Source organism: Zeus faber (assembly GCF_960531495.2).
Source record: "Zeus faber genome assembly, chromosome: 20".
In the NCBI taxonomy this organism is placed as follows: Eukaryota; Metazoa; Chordata; class Actinopteri; order Zeiformes; family Zeidae; genus Zeus; species Zeus faber.
Window position 1 is genome coordinate 6172157 of NC_137207.1, and position 20489 is coordinate 6192645.

The 20489-nt window shown below is 44.2% G+C and overlaps 1 protein-coding gene across 1 annotated transcript; it reads left to right on the forward strand.

Annotated features, from left to right (window-relative positions):
• Positions 1-6977: 6977 nt before the first annotated feature.
• tex2l (testis expressed 2, like) lies at positions 6978-19965 on the forward strand (the record flags this gene model as incomplete). Its single annotated transcript, XM_080021960.1, has 11 exons — positions 6978-8360; positions 10255-10455; positions 10982-11306; positions 12005-12285; positions 12549-12698; positions 12796-12895; positions 15383-15515; positions 17247-17384; positions 17911-18120; positions 19500-19620; positions 19786-19965. The coding sequence occupies 11 exons, from the start codon at positions 6978-6980 to the stop codon at positions 19963-19965; spliced, it is 3222 nt and encodes a 1073-aa protein (XP_079878086.1).
• Positions 19966-20489: the final 524 nt, after the last annotated feature.

The following is a 20489-nucleotide window of genomic DNA, read 5'->3' on the forward strand; positions in this document are numbered from 1 at the left end:
ATAAGCAACTGGCAGGGCTCGGCTGCAGGGTGGGGATGCTGCGCAGCACCTCACACATCTGGATGCAGGCGGTCCTCACAACACTGGTGTGTGTGTGTGTGTGTGTGTGTGTGAGAGAGAAAGAGAGTGAGGACAGCTACTCTCCTCACCTCATGATCAGTGCGAGCTCTGCAGTCACATGCGATTTTGGAGGTGAGTATGAATCTTCTGTATATATTTGTATGTATGTATTACTTACTTAGTTAATACTGTATTGTTCCTATGCATGACATCAATTTTATGGGATTTACATAATGTTGCTGTTGCACAGATCCAGCTGTTCCAAATCCATGTTTAAAAACAAATGGGAGAGTGGAATGCCTGCACTTCACACATCTTCTTGGCATCAATCAATTTCTCACATCCTGTGGTATCAAACTTGGGGCCTTGTGTCCTAAGAAGAGCTTCCTCTAGAACAGGGGTTGTCAAACTTTTTAGCTGGCGACCCCAAAAAAAAAAAAAATGACTCAAAAAGTCGCGCGACCCTACCATTCCGACTCGCCAAGGTTTGATCGCCACACACCGTGGAGTCGGCACAGCATGTGATTAGAATTTGAATAAAATCATTGCCATTAGTGCTTTTTCACATTATCTTTAATGAGCTGTTTTGTCACTTTCCACCCCATCATAATCCATATCACTCGATGGGTGACCAAATGTCCCGATTTGTGCGGGGACAGGTCACATTTTGACCAGTTGTTACTGACATTTATTCCCATGCATGCTGATGGTGTCTCCTCACTGTTGGACTTGGGACAGGAGTGGGAGAGTGAGTTGCTATGGTAACAAGGAAAATACATTTTTATTTAGTGAAAAAAAAAATTTATAAAAATGAAAAATCCTCATTTTTGTGGATGTTCATAAAATCTTCTGGCGACCCCCAGAAAACATTTGGCGACCCCTCTGGGAGTCGGGACCCACAGTCTGAGAACCCCTGCTCTAGAAATAGTATTTAAATGCATTTCTATTTTTTTATTTGACATTCTACAGTCAATACTCTAAATGATTCGATATACTTATACCTTAGCAATAGTTGGTGGTGACCTCACCAAATAAAACCTATAATGAGCTGTCAACTGTCAACTACAGGAATTAAGAGACTGTGACGTATGACGAGTGATGTGTGTCGTGACGATCACCCGGATTGAAAACAGGCCTCGCCAAATGTCGGTTAAGCTCTGTAATCCAACCGCGATTTGTCAGCTTTCACAGCGAAAAACCTGCATTAGCGTTAATCTGAGATTGTTACCTCACAAGGCCACTGAAACCCACGAGACACAAACACACACTCACACACACACACACACACACACACACATACAAACACACACCCGTGCACGCGTGCAAAGGCGGGACCAGACAAGAACTACCCGCCTGAACTAAGTTGACTGGGTGAACTTAAAAGGAATCATTGGGAACACTGCCACGGCCTCTGAGCAAGGCATCTGTCTTCTTGCGTGCGTGGTGAGAGGAGCACATGACTGCAAGGCAACCGCCTTAGCTGTAATCGTCATCGGCAGCATTTCCTCATTGGCCCGTGAAATCAAACTGTCGAGTGTTTTCATCACGTGTTGGACAACTTCCCTACTTGTTTGGTGGAAGCGATAGGAGTAGCTATCAGTAGTCGTGGAGTTTAAGATCATTTAAGATCATAAGATCACAATCACGCCTGCGCGATCGCAGGTGAAAAAGTGACTTTGGTTTATAAATCTCTCTCTACCTCTGCATGATTTCTTCATACGCGTGTGGCAAAAAAATTAAAATAAAATGCCAGAAAGCTTAGAATCGCGACTTTCCGACTTTCCGTTTTAGAATAATATGATATTTATTAAATTAGGTTTGATTTGGCATTAACTTAGACCTTGCATTTGTATCTCTGTACTCTCTATCTGTCTTTCCAAATCAACACCTATTTATCATGTCAATGGATCGGGCGCTCCCGGATCCACATCCTTCCATTCAGACCTGATGCTGCTTTGCATAATGACATGACATGCCCCCCACTGTGACACGGCCGCGGCCACGCGCCAGCGTGACGTGTGGACGGATTCGATAAATCATCATGTCCTGATACTGAGGAAGATTCAGAGGAAGAAAGACAGCATTTTGAATCAAGAATTGCCCCATCTGAGGACCTAATACCTCACGATGAGTAAGTAACAATTTTTTTAGTAGCACAAGCTAACGTTGAAATTATTTCTGCGTCTTGTACACCTGTTCACTAATGCTAATGTTAGCTAGCCAGAACGCTAGGTGGATGAGTAGCTAGCTAAGCTAGCTAGAGACTATTTCATGGAATCCTGTTTGCCGTGGCGATTACACTGTCAAGTTAGCCAACGTTACCGGCGGGAGCTACAGGGTAAAGAGATGAGATTTTTCTTTTGCTAAGCAAGCTTAGCATTGGATAACACGTCCAGGCGATAGCTGAAAGCAATAGCACGCAGCCTTTATGCAGCACTGCTCTCCACTTAGCCCTAGCTTGCGTCTTACAACCTTTTTGTTTAACTGATGGTTACAGTGAAAAACACACCCCCGCTCCAAGTTGCCACACAACAGCCATGCAGTCTTCCTAGACGAAGGTATGTTTCCAATGAATTTGCATTATTGTATAGGCCTATACGTGCATGCATGCGTGTGTTTGTGTGTGGTGAATGCAGTCCATAAGCTGATGAGCTGTATGTAATATGTGGCATTCCCCTGCCAGGTTTAATGTATGTAGTCTGTAGAGATGTCTGATGTAAACATCACATTTCCTTACACTTTTTAAAAATTCGTTTTTTACAGTATGAGAGCACCTCTACAAGCTGCCACAGAAAATCATCTTGCACCTACACCAGCAAGCAGACCAAGACCGCATGCTCCTACTCCTCTATATATATTCTATATTCTATTCTATGTTCTAGAGTTGCTCTTCTCACCTATGACTTAAAGCCATTTTGTGTGGCGCTTCCAATAAATCTTTGAAAACTAAAAACATTTCTTACATTTCTTGCATTGCTCACTGTCCCCACTCCCACTAGCCTACAGCCTCATTCCTTTGTCTGAGAGTCTGACAGAGTCAGGGCCCAGCCTGCTGCAGATCGACACCCCTAATGGCCCCCACCAGGGGGTCATGAATTTTCAAGTCATTAGCTCATGGCTCCTCTCATACCTTGGGTCAACTGAAATAAAGTTATGAACAGTTGTGACAAAACCTTGTTTTTACCTATCTAGACGTCAGATTTGATCAACTATTTTGACTTCATTATATACCCAAGATCTTGATGAACAACTTTTGTATTGGCAAACCAGTTCGTCAATATATTTTAGTGTGTGCTATGACAACATTTCTGGCGGCACCGAAAAATACAATCTTTATATCTTGTGTGTTTTAGATCTATCTAAAAGCTGCATAATGTTGCTGACCAAACTTTTGATGGCATATCAGTGTAGCTGTGATTTTCCTTCAAATAGATACATCAACCACTTTGGAGTAACAGTGTATTAAGTTGATTATATTTAGATGATTTTCAGACCACACCAAAATCACAACGGTTCTCTGAATTCAGCTTGGACTTTTAGTGATCCATCATTGATATTCTTTACAGTACTAACAATAATATGACAACACCCACCTTTACATCAGCCGGTCTAAACCGCAGATAATGAGCCCGAGGGCAGTTTAGTCTGTTGGTGTGTGTTTGTGTGTTAACGTAGGTATGTTTTTGTTTTTTTTTGTTTTTTTTGAGTGGCACCACAGCCACATGGATTTGGGCTTTACTGTCTGTGTGTGTCTTTCCCGGGCCTTATCCTCCCCACACAGTCCCTTTTGGGTGGGCGTGGATTAGTTAGGATTCCCCAGCTGCTGTGGAATTGGTTGAAATTGTCCCACACAGTTCTGTAATACGATTGCATAAGTCAGAAACCAAGCGAAAGGTGGGGTTTTAATTCATATTAAACGGCCTGGTAGTACTCGACCCAGAAAAACAGGATTCTCATTAGGGCCAAAAAATGCTTCTTTTCCTTTCCAGCGATTTCTTCCACAGGCGCTCTTGAGATTCCACTCTCTCTCTCTCTCTCTCTCTCTCTTTCTCTTTCTCTCTCTCTCTCTCTCGCTCTCGCTCTCTCTCTTTCTGCTGTCTTCTCGCCGCTGTGCAGTTTCCCCAAGTATCTTTTTTGGCAGTTGGTAGGTTAGGGGAGGCGGTGGAGTGGTCGCCCAAAGAAAAGACCCACTTGGTGGTGCTGGTGGTGGTGGCGGAGGTGGGGTGGGCGGGGGGACGATTCAAAGCATTTCTGAACTTCAGTCGGAATTCATCTTAACGTTGCATAAGCTCCCTTTAAGCAGCTCAAGAAGCCATCAGATTGTGTCAGGAGGGATGCGACAGCGGGTTTTAAGGAAGATGGACGCCTTGTGAACAGATAGTGTGGAAGGTAGTTTGGGCCCCAGGGAGAATGAAGCACTGGATAGACCTTCAAAGCCTGAAATACGGCTATTTGTAAGTCCAATTGCCTTTTTGAGACAATAAATCTAGAATTGGATGATACAATACAATTAAACTATACTTTATCCACATGCCACTTTAATGCCACTTTAATGCACATATCTTTAATGCACATATCTGTATATACATAATAGCCCGTCCCTTATACACAAGTCTATTACCTTTATTTCTATTTTGTACCGCCACTCTGCATTACCTTTGAGTTGTTATTTTATTTTATTCTATATTATTCGACTTACTTACTGCATTGCGTTTTAGGAATCAGTGAGTTAGTCAAGTAAAACATTTTATGTAGCTATTCTGTTCAGTCTGGAACATATTGTGCGTAATCACCGGGTGCGTTGCATTGACATTTCACTGCATATATGTATGGAAGTATGTATATGTATGTGACGAATAAACCTCTTGAATCGTGAATCTACTTTGTACACTTCAGCTCATGTATACATTGGTGTGTATTAATAGACTTCTTAGCTATTTCTTTCAGCAAAGCCCCTATAGTGTGACATTAGGTCCAACCAGAGTACGCCCCAGTCTTCACACCATTTGGGGAAGACTGCTGGGTTATCTTGTCATTTTTTGTAGGACTCTAAAACTCACTTTATATGTGGAGCAATAGCTAAGGGATGAATGCTTACTTGGCTCTGATTTCGGCCCACTTAGCGTGGCTCTGGTTCCCTCCGTCTGTCTCTAGGCCCCTCTTTCCCTCTCTAGCTCCCTCTGTCTGTCTGTGTCTGGTTTCACATCCCTGCCGGTGCACACCTGTCCCCAGTCACCAATCTCACCACCTGTCTTCACCTTCCTCATCACTCCAATTGTATTTAACCTGGCCCCTGTAGTTTCTTGATGGGTGTGATGTGGTGATGAATGAAGGAGTGACCGCTGACGCTGACTTGATTAAAATAATAGTTTTATTACACAAATCAGCATCAAACCAGACTTGCCTAGGACGTCCAGGAGAGACCCGAGCCAGATGGAATCTCTCCCAAGCAGCGCTCGGCACTCACTTTTAAAGCTGTACAGAGATAACATACCACATCTAGTTTCAACCCATAGGTGCCTGCTCAGCCTCTGTCTTGCCATAAATCTAAAGATTTCCTCCTCTGGTCAAGCTGGAAGAATCAACACAATTCCCTTTCCCAGAGGGCCTCTGAATAGACCCGTTGTTGTTTTCGTTCTCCATATGACATAGAGGCAATAAATCAAATAGTAACATACGTTACTATTATTACCGCACTATATCTCAGCTTTGGGAGCTCAATGACCTATTCACCTCAAACCTTCCAGACACCTCACCCCCATTCATGCTGTTGCGGTCAGATTGTTGTGTGTGTCTCTTGAACGCTCTGTCCTGTCTACAATTCTGTTCCCTGCCTGCTTCCAGGAGATAGCAGGGAGCTTAAGTAAAGCTGGCTATTCGCTTTCAAACACATCCTTTGTAACTCCAAAGACATGCCAGCTGAAAGGCAAGCAGGGCACTAGGGTGCTGGGCCGCGGCGGCTGTGGCACTGGGGTGCCGGGCTGCAGCGGCTGTGGCACTGGAGCGCCGGGCCGCGGTGGCTGTGGAGCACCGGTCCGCAGAGCTAGGCCAACGGTTGGCTCCAGACTTACAAACCCGCATCTAATTGACATGAGCGCAGGCGGCGGGCGAGCAGTCCGGGGTGCCTGAAGGGGACGTCCAGGCCAGGAAGCATAATGGCGACTAGCAGGCCTACAGCTTGCAGACTGGGGGCTAGCAGGTGAATCTACAGGTGATGAGTAACCCCCTGAACGCTACCAAAACTGGTAGCGAGTTCATGTTTGGTCAGATCATTCTGTTAAGGATACGGTCTGGTGAACCTAAATGCAGGACACAACACGGTTTAAGGAGTAGGTACAAGGTTTAATGTTGAACTGGCAAAGGATCAGGTCAGGGGACAGATAGGAAATCAGGGCTCATGAACCGGAAGGGAACCATAATCGTAGACAGGATTGAGAGATCAAGAGACACACAATGATCTGACTGCAACAGAATGAATGGGGTCCAGGTTAAATACAATTGGAGTGACGAGGAAGGTGCCGACAGGTGGTGAAATCGTTGATTGGGGACAGGTGTGCAGTGGTAGGGATGTGAACCAGACACAGACAGACAGAGGGAGATAGAGAGGGAAAGAGGTACTTGGAGACAAACCGAGGGAGCCAGAGACGGACCTAGACACAGACAACATGCAAGAGCAGGGCAGGATCCTGGCAACTGATAGCAAAGAAATTGCTGATACTGTAGAAATGAAGCATGAACATAGGAGAGGTCTGTTTTTCTCGGTACATTCCTTCTTCTTCCTTCATCTCCCTCTCTTTTTCTCCAATTTTCTTTCTCCCTCTAAGGCTTAACAATGTGATGTGACTGTAGTGACGATACTGTGTTTTCTCTTTCAGTGACCGCCAGCCTCTGTGGTTCTGCAATGTAAGGATAACATAATGGCTGAAAGTGCAAAAAACAGAGAGGGAGAAAGTGGAGATGGAGGAGGATGCCTCACACCTTTCCAAGATCAACACAACCTTGCCCCAGCAGGCGCCCCACCCCATGTTGTCAAGAGACACCTTCCGCGGGGCATCGTTATCCAACTGACGGGGACGGAGGGCGAGTGGGACAGCCTGGATGAAAGTGAGCTCTTCATCCCCCTGGAAGGTGAAGAGGACTTCCCCTCCATCTCTCTGCCCCAGGAGAGAGGGCTTTCAGAAGAGGACGAGCAAGGTCTGCGCTCCCCGGCCTTCCATGTCCCTCTCTCGCCATCCTCCCCCGGCTCTCTGGGGAACCTCTCCACAGCCGGCACCAGTTTCCTCTCTCCAGCCACGCCGTCGCCCACCCATCGCCCGTTGTCCAGCCTGGTCAAGTCTCTGTCCACAGAGTTGGCGCTGAAGGAAGGCTCCACGCTGAGACCTCGACCGCTGCTCAGCCTGGTCAAGTCCATCTCCACCGAGATCTCCCGCTCGGAGCCGGAAGTGTCCCAGTCCAAGTCTGACTCCCGCCTCAACCTCCACCTGTTGAAGCATCTTACCCAATCCAAGGGCCGGAGCAATGGGGACTCCCGTACGGCGCCCCCCTCTCCCAGCTCACTCTCCCCAAGTGGGGAGGGTCCAAGGGGGGGGTTCTTTAAGATGGAGTTAGAGGACACCAAGAGGAAGTTCTCAGAGGCCATGCAGGAGCCCCTGAGTAGTATGTTCAGCAAGATCATGAGAGAGGAGAGCGCAGGCAGCCCCAAGCACCAGTGCAGGGCTCAGGGAGCTCACCAGGCCAACACCAGGGGGTTTGGGAAGGAAGGCAGCATGGACATAGGGTCTTCAGAGTCACCTGTGAGGAGTGCCAAGAGAATAGATACTGATTTTCTGCCTGTTTTTGACTGGCCCTGCGTCAGACATCCCAGAAGAGGCCACTGTGGCACATGCCCGGTGCACTTCAGCAGACTTGGCAACAGGGACGAGGAACTGGAAATATGCGCCGATGGTGACATGATGCAAGTGGTAGCAGTCAAGACTGATAGACAGGCGAAGAGAACACCCGCTGCTCCACACCTCCCTTTGATGCCCATAGCCAAAGCCAATGGCCATCCTCCAATACCACACATTTGCTTGTTCAGTGTGGCCTTGCTGTCATATGGTTTCTTCACTCTGCCTCTCAGTCCCTACCTGTCTGGCCTGTCTCTGGGCCTGGCGATGGGCTTCATCTTGGGGCTGTTTCTCATTAGTCTGGGCTCCTCCAGGCATGCTCGTCCAGCTCCCTTGTCCGGACACATAAAGACCCTGTCGGGACAGGGAATGGGGGCAGGTGATACTTTCAGCACCGAGCCAGATATTCTTAAGGTAAATTGATGATAGGTAAAAATGGTATAAAACTTGACAGCTAATTTTCAGTCATATACAATAATAGCCACCCAATTGCATTACAGTCTAACAAAAAACTAGTCAGTCTAAAATCTTACATTCATTATATTCATATGGCGCATACAGTATATGGTTAAATCTTAGATGTCAAGCTGTCACATGCAGCATTCATAGACTTGTCCAAGTCATGGTGCATGGTACAAACTCCCTCTAGATAGTCTCTGGTGAGGAGTGCAGAGAATACTGCTATGACAGGATAAATTAACACGCTGCGGCAGTTACCGAGACCAGCCTACCACGTAAGGTGACTCGAATGCAATTATTCAGCCCTACTTTTTTTTCCGCAAATTATAATTTCAATAATTATCCCCACTGTCCTAGTTGAACCTTAGACAAGGGTGAGCATGGGGACAGCTTCTCTCCAGCCGCTGTCAGTTTCCGCCGGCAATTAGCTCCAAGATGGAGGCAGAGAAGAAGTGGTAAAGTGTCAGGGAGTAGGCAGCAGACTGTTGGGAGGTGGCGAGGGGTGAGCGGGAACTATCGTTGCTATCTCGATGTTCTCAGTTGGGTAATTAGCTGAATGTAATAAACAAAATAATGCTGCCAAGTAAGAGAGGTTCTCATGAACTTTAGGAGGCTGTCTCAAAAGCCAAGACTAAAGGAAAATAATAGGACTGCTTTCACCAGTTTCTTAATGGATACTGGGATGTATTTTACACTTTTAAACCTGATTACGTTCTATGAGGGATACCCATGTGTTCTTTTTTTATTCAAATTTTTTAACTTTGATTTTGTGGAACGTGGTAGGAGAAAGGTTTCACGACATCCCATAATATTTAATTTTATCATTAAGTCTTCACAATAGAGCAAAGCAATAATGAAGAGAGAGAACTGTATTAATTTGTCTTTATTATTAAAAAAAATTGCAAAGATTTCCAAAGGTTCTAAGAACCGACCTTTGTGATACATTTGTAATAAAAATCCCAATCAGCAACACAGAAGATTTGAAGAGCAAGCCTTAAAATGTTCAACAATGAGCTGCAGATTTACATTGCTTTACAATGACATTGCATTGGATGTTTAAATACGATGGTTATGATGAAAAATAATTTTACTCATTATTCTACGTGACAGAGGATGAATGGGAATATTTCTTGAAAAGAAGAACATGCAATTACATATTTTTTCCAGCAAAATATACGTTAGTGGGATTTCTCCCAGTTGCAAGGAATTCAATTCCTCTTCCTGTCATTCCAAAACAATTTCCAATTGGCACGTTAGGGACCCTCCACAACAGATGGATTGAGTTGAAACTGAAGATAATGTGAGAAATGCGAAGTAATACAAGATATGAGATGATGGTGATGATGGATGAGAAAAGAGATGGAAAAGGTATGATGTTGGTGAATAAGTGTTTCGGCATGCTGATAGGTGGGATGATGGATGCTGTTCCACCCTTAATGAAGGGTGGAACATTAGGAGCCTTAACTTCGGGATGGGGTCTTAAGGGCCTCAGGCCTCAGCTGTGCCTTCGGATCCCCCTGGTGGTTCCTAAGGGATGGATAAAAGGGAGAGAGGGAGCGATAGAGCGAGTGGTGGAGACTGGGGAGGTGGTCGGTTGCGAAAGCTAAGACAATTGAATGACGGGTGGATCTGACAGGTAAATGTATGTAAAGACGATTTGTAGTAGGTGTTGTAGGAGTCCCAAACCTCAGTTAATTCTCACCCTATTTCTACATCCGGACAATTCATTTTGAGATCCAATAGGTGAATTGACAAGAGGGCCCAATTCTTAAATTCCGAACCCTGCACAACCCTAGAACCCCAGGACTCCTCCTGTGATGTATGCTGATGTGTGCTCCTGTTGTTTCAGGGATGGATGAATGAGATACCCGAGTACGACCTGGAGAACTACCACCCATCTATGACCCACTCTGTGTTCGCCACTGTGGAGGGATCCTGTTTGCGCCTGCACTCCCCGCGCTGCGACATCGGCCGCAGGGCGACGTGCGACGAGAGGGTCCAGGAGGCCGTGTTTGTCAGAACGCGGTCTTTCCAGCTGGCCGGCAGTAAGGTATAGCCACCTGTCCAGTCGTCCTCTGTTGAGAACACATTATCTCTTGTATTGCAAGATCAAAATTGCAAGGCTGTACTAATTCATGAGTTCCAGCAGAAGAGCAACTCTGTGTGCATCAGAACCAGTTTTTCACTGAAAGTGCAAACTCGTAGTGATGAAAAGTTTGATTCTATTTGAGATTTGGTTCTTCAGGAGTCCCTCTGTAACGAGTCGTTCAAATATCTAATTCTTGGTTTGCTTGATTAGGTTAATGTAACGCACAATCAGCGTGAGAGGACTTCCTGGACAATTAACTACAAAAATAATCGGTTGCTCTGGGTTGCAAATGGAATTCTCCGGTTTGAATTCACATGTGGAGTGCAAAAAGTAAATCGGTCTCATTCAATATGAATTATGCGAAATACCTATAGCTTGTTTGCTCAGGACATTAATTTGGCCCCGCAGTAATAATTTTCAGTTTGAGTCGAAGATTCACCTGCTCTCTAACTGGGATTTTCTCAATGGCATAAACATTTACCCACAGGTGCTCCTCCTGCCTTCCGCGTTGGCCCGAAAGAGGCTGTGGAACCCCAAATACCCCATCTGCATCCAGTTGGCGGAGGGCGCGACACCTCAAGAGGAGGAGAAAGATGGGCCAGAGGAGCACCAAGGAGAGCATCCGGCCGTCGAACCGACAACTCAAAGGTGCCTTCACTCCAAACCTTCACAACACCCGGCTGCCACCCTCTACCTCTTTGGCCGAACGGGAAGAGAAAAGGAAGAGTGGTATCGGCACTTCCTGTTTGCATCCCTGACGGAAAGAGAGGAGGAGGACATAGACCGAGCCGGCAGATGCGTGTCCATATCGGGTAGGAAAGACGTTAATAATGCATTAGCATCTAGATGAACGCTGTGTGTGGATTATGGATTTATACGTTCAATTATTTGCATTCTGGGGTCAATTTCCTTTTTTCAAGGTAGCAGATGTCACACTATATGGGGCTTTTAGAGCACTCAACTCTCGCAGATGTGCATTTGCTTTGTTCAAGGTTAAACAGTGAAGTCACAATTCATTTTATGAAAAGTTCACAAAAATGCGTACAGAAGTATTGAAACATGAGGTTACATATTCATCCCCTCAATCTTCTATCATCACATTTGTTGTGTTAAGTAATATAATAAATTATTTTACATGAAGCTGAAAAAGCCAAGCTGTGGGTTTTTTCATATACTTAATCCTGCTATTCTAGGTACAAATTATATCACATACATTGGAACAATTGTATTAGATTGTAATTTTTTATCTAATTGAACTCAAATACGTATTTAGGTTTCTTAAAATACATTTTTGTTGTATTTGACTTTCAATACATCTTTGGCTACATATACAATTGCAGCTGTACCACCTGCAATTCCAGCCTTTTTATGAAGGTGATGAAAGGCAGAAACAATATAATTATTTAGCTGAAGAACTATTCTTCACAGTATGGGACAGTAATGCTGGAAAATGTTTTCAGCTAAACCCTAAGTGTGCCAAAGCGTGAATAAATCCTCGAAATCCTTCCAGGCAACAAATCAACAGCACAAAGCTCGAGCCCCTCGGATCACACCGAGAGCAGCCGTGACTCCAGCAGGGTGGGCAGTACTGAGGACGACGACACCACCTCGTCCCCGTCTGCCCCCTCCGTCCCCCCAGGACATTTTAACCAAAACTCCAGTAGCACAGGGGCCCTCTCCCTGCTGGACTACCCCAGCTACATGGCTCGGCTCCTGGCCACGGAGCAGCCCAGCCCCCTGACCAGCCCGACAGCTAGCAGTACAGAGACCAGCCCTACCATCAAAGCAAGGGTAAGTCATACCCAGGACCCCCTCCTGGATCCCAGGGGGTCCCAGCGTGGGTCACTAATACGGTTCATAATCGTTTTTGGCCAGCATAAATTTTGCATGAACATAGGCCGAAACTAGCTTGATGCCTATGAAGGCTCGAGAAGACAAACAAGCAAAGTTTTAAGAACACGGGGGAGTTAAACCATTTTCGGTTGGGTGTGTTTGTTTTCCTCCTTATTTTCCTGGCTTTGCCTTGACGTGAGGCACGTTTTCTCCCCACTCAGTGCACCTGCGTTCTCCCAGAGCACCAGGCCGAGGGACAGGCGGCATGGGCCAACGCCCTGATCGGTCGAATCTTCTGGGACTTCCTCCGAGAGAAGCACTGGTCCAATGCTGTTTCCCACAAGATCCAGAAGAAGCTGAGTAAAATCAGGGTGGGTCTGCTTTTCCAAGTGACTTTGGGAACTTCAGGATAATCCAAATAAACTGTACCAAGAAGAGTGACTCTCCCTCTCTGTGCTCCCCCCACAGCTGCCTTACTTTATGAATGAGTTGACGCTGACGGAGCTGGACATGGGCTCCTGTATGCCTCAGATCACCGCCGTCTCCAGACCCGAGGTCAACCACAGAGGTGAGGACAGCATGGCAACAACCTTCATGAGCTTTAGACCGACAAGCAGTGAGTGACAGACAGACAGACAGACAGACAGGCAGACAGACAGACAGACGTGATTATAGTTTAATGCAGATCATCAGTAATCAGACTCTTTTATCCGACAGTAATCTCAATCAGCAAGGAGAGCCATAAATCCATGTCCAGAACATGTAAAGTATGTCAGCAGACCATCGGAACTTGGCGCTGTGTACATTTTGTATGTCTGTGTGTGCGGTTGTGCTACACTTAGGGAAATAAAATTACGATAGCTTCTCTCCAAGTGTACATCTGTTATTTCTCCAAATACTTTGGGCCAGACTCATTCACTAAGCCTAAGTCTCATCTGAATCAGACTTTGTGCGTCATCACAAAGTGAGCTTCATTCCTTTATGCGCATGCATTTAAGGCAGGATCACACTAATAAGGGGAGGAGATGTGAAAGCTGGTTGATTATGAGTGGTTAGATTTACTCATGCTCACGCAATAATCTTGAAATATGTTCATACTCTAAAAAAAGTGGATTACTACAAAACAAACAAAAATAAAAGTATTTTGATTAAAAATCACAACAATACAAAATGCAAACTGTAATATAAATGTATATATAACTCCATGTCCATGGCATCCTTGCAGCCATGCCCGTCCCAAATAGCGGAATTTGTGTCACAGTCTGTATGCATGCCTAAAACCTCTACTGGCTCAGTTTATTTATCCCCAATATGACCCTCTCTCCCAAACTCTCTCTCTCTCTATCTCTCTCTCTGTCTGTTCTCCTGCCAGCCACTCGATTACACAACAGCCTCCTGCATCACACTTTATTTGCCTCGGAATTATCCCACTTTCAGATGTGTCATGTTAGTCCGCAACGTGTCATCCCCATCCTCATGGGGATTTATAATCTGTTGTAATTTACTGTAATTTTGATGCGGTTTACTCTCTCTGAAGTTTCTGTCCTGATTAGAGCCCTGGAATAGAGGTCGACACCCATCCGTTGTCTCTTCATTAAATTAGCTTTCGGGGAAGGCAGCTCCTGTACATTGACAATTACACTGAAGAAAAGAATAATATTAAGTTATTGGTAGTCAAAGCCTTCATTGAAGACGTACTGTATTGGAACAGAGATGACTATGTGAAATCCCAATTCCCTTTGTAATCAAGTCCATATTTGAGCAAAGCTGATGTCATATTTGGTCATACCACTCTTTACTGTAGGTCTACTCTATATCAGCTCTGACTGTACCAAATGAACACTGGCGCCCAATTTGGAATTTGCCTGAGATGCAACCTTAATCTGGAAATATTATGTGATTCATAGGGACTAAACTTCGGGACAGACCCAGACTTGAACTCAAGCAAGAAGGAACTCAAGTACTTCAACCCCAAACAACCTGTGGGACACCGGGTCACTGTGCATGTGTCGGTGTACATACAAGTTGTATTTGATTGTATTGTATTGCCATTTTTCTTAAAATTGAGGTTGGGGTCAAACATAATTCCAAGATATTTGAATTCTGTGACTCTAAGAAACTGGTTGTCTTTGAGGCACAAAGGGTTGAATGATCATGCCACAGTGGTACTTGTGCCATGGCAGTTGTTAATTAAGAGGCAGCTTGTTCTGCTGTTTTAGCATGTACAGTACATACAAAACGATCTCATCAGCATACATGAAAATCTACTCTGTGACACTACTGTGGAAGGTAATTTATGTATTGGCGACATAACTAGTGGCCCAGGAATGATCCTCGTGGGACTCCTATTCTACAACTTTTTTAGCCACCTTGGAGATTATTGCCAGTGCTCTCATTGGTCTGTAGTTGCTCACTTCAAGGTGGCCTCAAGTTTTAAAAATAGGAGTAACAATTGATGTTTTCAATGGATTCGGAAATGTGTTCTGTTGGAGATTTATCAAAAGCATTGTATGTGGGGATATCCATGTTTTTTCAGAAAAGTTGTGTCGAGATCAAATGTATCTAGGGCAGAGGTTGGGAAAAACCCGGGAAAGAAATAAAATCCATTCCCGGATTTTGATTTAACCCTGTGGACACTACTTACTTTCACAAATTTCCCACCTCTGTTCTTTGGCTTTGGCATCTCTTAAACATCTCATCATTTTGTTCACATAGTTCCCTCATAGTTCTCTCAGTGGCTGGGACCACATTAGAAAATTTCATCATTTGGAATGATATTCAGGTCCGTAGTGAAATTTCTGCTCAATTCCTGTATAGAATCCCCTAACACGTTGTAAAAGATGAATGCTGTAGTGTAGCTATCATCAATTATACTACACGACCCTAAGCCGCAAATCCCCTGTGGATTTTGTGCACCCCTTGCAAAGAAGATGATTACTATTTCTCCAGATAGGTTTTGTATTACTTTTGGCCTCATGTATGATATAAAAATGGAACTAAGATATAGTAACGCAAATAAATTGACTTGTGTGCTGTGCTGTGCTGTGCTGTGCAGGCTTGTGGCTAGAGCTGGATTTGGTGTATACCGGCGCTCTCCAGATGACTCTTCAGACCAAGTTCAATCTGTGTAAGCTCGGCAAGGAGGCGGGCCAAGACCCAGACTGCCCCTCTGATACTGGGATACAGAGGTTAGACACACACACACACACACACACACAAAATCACATTCAGAGACGCAGCTTTCTATGCACTCACACCTGTACTCTAGACCCGAACCCAACCTCAAATAAAATTCAAACACACACACACACACAGAAGCTCATTCACAGACGTACACATAGGCACCTGTACACACAAACTCTGATAAAACACTACCACATATAGTGATAAGGTTTCATACAATCAGACAAACTCCCTCTCTCTGTCTCACACACACACACACACACACACACACACACACACACACACACACACACACACACACACACACACACACACACACACACACACACACACACACACACACTCTCCCCTCCAGTTGCATGTATTACAAAGCTATCTCTCCTGATCAGCGGCTCAGAGCTGCACATTACCTTGATTGGTTGGCTTTCCTCCAAAACTGTCTATCATAGACGCGTTCTCTCTGTTTCTGGAATTTCGGGATTAACGTATCGGCAAGGCTTCATATTAGCCACCTCTGTACCGCTTCAGCACTTCATCCTCAAACGCTCAAGCACAATGACACGCGATCCAGCTACCGTCACTAAAAACATCTTCCACCGCCGCTAAGTGACTCGGATTACACCAAAAGCCCAAGCAAGCCCTTGCTCTTTTGAAAAGGTTCTCAGGCTTGAACTTTCTCTTTGAGGATCCATCTATATATCTATCCATGCAATTATCCGCCCATCTATCACGGGATGTCCCTATCTTTGAATGCGTTACTACATGCCGGGATATACAGTATAGTGTCATGGACTACCATGATAAGGAGAACATACACCAGTCCACCACGACAATTAAGATTTTGTTTTTTCACTTTTTCACCAAATTGAAAAACAAACAAATATGTGAACATTTCAAAAAGTGATGTGCTACAGGGACAATACACAATGTGTCAAACTTTTCAATATGCATCCTCATCAGTGACACAGTGAATGAGGACTGTATGCAGCCTATGTAGCCACGCCCAATAGCAATTACTACAAATTGCGACTCTGATTGCAAGAACACAAAACGCTCACAAAATATGTATATTGCACGAATAAGTACATTAATGCATGCACCAACATGCACCAGATGTGCATGAAATCATTCATAATTTTAGCAGGGGACAAGATCTAACACATTTGAGAAAAACAGTTCCTTATTCCTCCCCCTGGGGTTGAAAAATACATTTACGCTCCATCTGTTACATTGTATATCCATCCATCCCACTCCCAGATCTCTTTTGCGTACAAGGATCTGTGAGTAGCCTGTGAGAATTCCATTCTCAACTCAGGGCCGATCCTTGTCTCTCATTCACCAGAAGTTACACTAACTTAATCAAAGGAACAAGGAGTCGGAAAATTGAAAATATCTTTGTACTTGTAAAGAGTTGGATCTTTAAAAAGAGTCAAACTTTTCATTACTTTTCATTGCATTACATTATCTCTTTTTTATAAGCCTCGCCTTATAATAATGTTATAATGTTTGCTCAGTCTTGACAGACCATGCCTGTTGTCCAGGCTCTTGAAAGTATTTTCAAAACTATTATTATTTGGCGATATTAGTTATTTTTTTCAGTATTTTTGCAATGTTTTTGCCTCATTCCAGGTTATTTAAGTTTCATCAGTAAAGATGTTTGTTTTGAAATCACTTTGCCTCCTGCCTTGTCTCTGCAATTGGGTGCAAGTTCCTTATCCATCTGCACCGGTCTCCAGCTGCAGGCCCGTCCTCAGCGTGCTGGCCGACAGCGACGAGGAGTCCTCCAGCGCCGGTTCGTCTGATGAGGAGGAGGTGCTCCTGTCGGAGCCTCAGGGTCCCGCAGGTGACAAGGGAGCTCCTCAAGCCACCGAGGGGTAAGAAAGTGAAGATGATAGATGGATGGACACTTTATTCATCCCCTGAGAGCCCAAATGAAAACATAGGCAATAAGAATGAAAATGGGGAAAAAAATGTCAATGAACCTATGAATTTAGCTGGAAGAGTTGACAATATACAATGAACCCAAAATTAAGTAGAAGCTAGAAAAGTGTGGACATATAAAATAAACCTAAATATTAACAATAAACAGTAAGAATATGGCAATATACAGTACCATTAAACCTCCTGATAAACAATACATATAAGCCTATAGATGTATCAAAAACTATAAAAAAAGAACCTACAAAATAAAGGAGAACAATTAAAGTAAAAACCTATAAATTAACAAAAGAAAATGGTAAAAAAACATGGATAATTGGCTATGTACAATAAACCTAAAGAATAAAGCATGAAAATGCCCAAAAAATATATCTTAAAAATAAAAAAGTATTTGATTTGGTTGTCGGGTAACTGTTCTCCTCACCTTAACCTCTGCTCTTACCTCCATTCTTCTCTCTACAGGGCAGGAAGTGGGAGGACCGGGCGGAAGATTCTGAGAATTGTGGACAAAATCGCCAAATCCAAGTACTTCCAAAAGGCGACCGAGAACGAGTTCATCCGGAAGAAGATCGAGGAGATGTCCAACACCCCCCTGCTGCTCACCGTTGAGGTCCGCGAGCTCTCCGGGCCGCTGGCCATCAACATCCCACCCCCCCCTACGGACAGGATATGGTATGACCCATCACTTTTGGAATTTTTTTGACTCAAAAGTTTTTTCAAATTCCACCTAAGACAAACGTAAATCATGGAAGCGCGCTCTTGTGTTGCAAGATAAAAACTGCAGGGCTTCACTAATTTATCGAACTAATCAGTTCCAGACAGAATACCAGCTCTCTGCTCATTAGAGAAAATTTCTCCCTGAAAGTGATGAAAGAAGGTTTGATTGTTTTTTGACATTCGGTTATTGACAAACAACTCAGTGAAAATAATCATTTTATCTCCTGACTCTTCGTTCCTTTGATTCGGTTCAATTTTCGGACTTTCTGTTCCGCTGAATCAAACAAACAAAAAAATTGGAAGGTTGAACAAATCTTTCTTCTGAGTCACTCGTAAAGGGCCGAATCTCCAAAAAGAGCTCCAAAAAGAACTTGTCATCACTATTCCATTGGCTGGCCAAATTTGGTCAATTTGATTTCCTGACTCTTTGTTCGTTTGACCCAGTTGGTTCAATGCACGGTGAACAAGAGTCAGAAGAGTCAGTTCAGCTTTCAAAGTGTCACATTCAATATGAATGAGGCCAAATAATATTTTTTTTTTGCCTTGGACTAATTATTTTCAGTTTGAGTCAAAGTTTAACTCGCTTGCCAACTCTTTTGCCGGAGTTGTTCGCTATGAACGAATCGTTCACAAGTCTTGCATCACTATCTATTAGTAGCCCATAATAATAAGCACAATTCTATAAGTTTCTGATGTTTTTAGTGGTTAACAGGATAGTGGTGTTCCATTATTTCATTGTAACAAAAAAAATGTGAAAAAAGTGCGCTGACGGTTTCTTTGTGACAAAGTTTAAATTGTTGAAGGCTCTGTTCAGTACATCGCCATAGAACTCTGCTTGAGTTTTAAATGAAACACTTGGTCTGGTTCGGGAACAGTTTTCATGGATATCCATTGATCTTTCAGAAGGCCACTGAACGTTTAATTTCAACCGTGTCCGTGAGTGATATTGCACGTTATGATTTCATTATGTAGCTCTTAAATGGTGTGACTGTCGGGGAATTCAAAGTCGGCCAAAAGTTTGTGGATTCATTCATTCGCTGCAATGTCTTTCTGGAGCTTGGTTTCTTCTGAACCTAAAGCATTTAATTTTTTTCAATCAGTGACTAAACCTCTGAGTACAGTAAGTACATTGAACCGTCAATAGATGGGTTTTCTTTTCCGTAGTCATTTTTAAAATGTTTGTGCTTTGTCCATGACCGGGTTGCGGTAAGGTGACAGAGCTATAGGGCTTTTAAAAAACGACGAGTCTGTCAGTAGTCATGGAATCAAAGTTTTTAATTTCTATGTAGTTTTTGAGTTTTTTGAGTTACTTGGATGTGTGTGTATTTGTACAGGTACAGCTTCTGTGTGCCGCCCAAGCTCGATCTGCACGTCCGCCCCAAACTGGGGGAGCGAGAAGTGACCTTCTGCCACGTGACGGAGTGGATCGAGAAGAAGCTGCAGCACGAATTCCAGGCATACTTTTCTCTCCCTTTCCCTCACTCATCTCTTGGTCCCTCCATCTCTCATTCATCGGCCCTGCACTTTCGCCTCCGAAACCGCTTCACGTCTACTTTAAGTCCAAACGGTCCTGAGCCGATTGATCCATTTCTCCCCTGTTCCCTCTCCCCTTTGTTGCAGAAAGTGTTTGTGCTGCCCAACATGGACGACATCTACCTACCCCTGATGCATCCTGGGTTGGCGGACTCCTGCGCTTCCGCCTCCGTGCACCTGTCCTCTTACTCCCCGCGAACTCGAAGCTCCTCCGCCGAATCCATAGAGAGGATCTCGGCCGAAGCTGCAGGGGCACACTCTGACTAATGCCCCCACCCCCCTGGTCACGCAACTGCACCCGGCCTGGGCCCTGCACTCTGCAATTGAATGAGGGATTATATATTAATCAAAGGACCAAATAAGTGAAATTCAAGTGGAAAATCTCCTACTGTATATCCGCCCTAGCTTGAAGATAGCAAATGTTGGAGCGAGCTCAAAATGTGGAGATGCAAGGGATACCTTTTTTTTTTTTTTTGTCAGTGTTTATATGTGGATGACTCTCAAGAGATTATACCTGTTTATCTGCTGCTTTGCTTGTTTACAGTTTCATGGCATTTTGAGCACTCGGTTTACTACTTGGACGATGGAAACATTTTAAATAAATCATAGTTACAAACAGAATCCAGTTTGTCAAAAGTATATTGACACCCAAACACCACATTCTTGTGAGACATTTCATTTCCAAACCATGGGCATTAATATGGAATTGCTCAACCCCCTCCCACAAGATCATCAGTGAGTTCAGGCACTGATGTTGGGCGATGGGGCCTGGCTCAGTCGGCGTTCCAAAT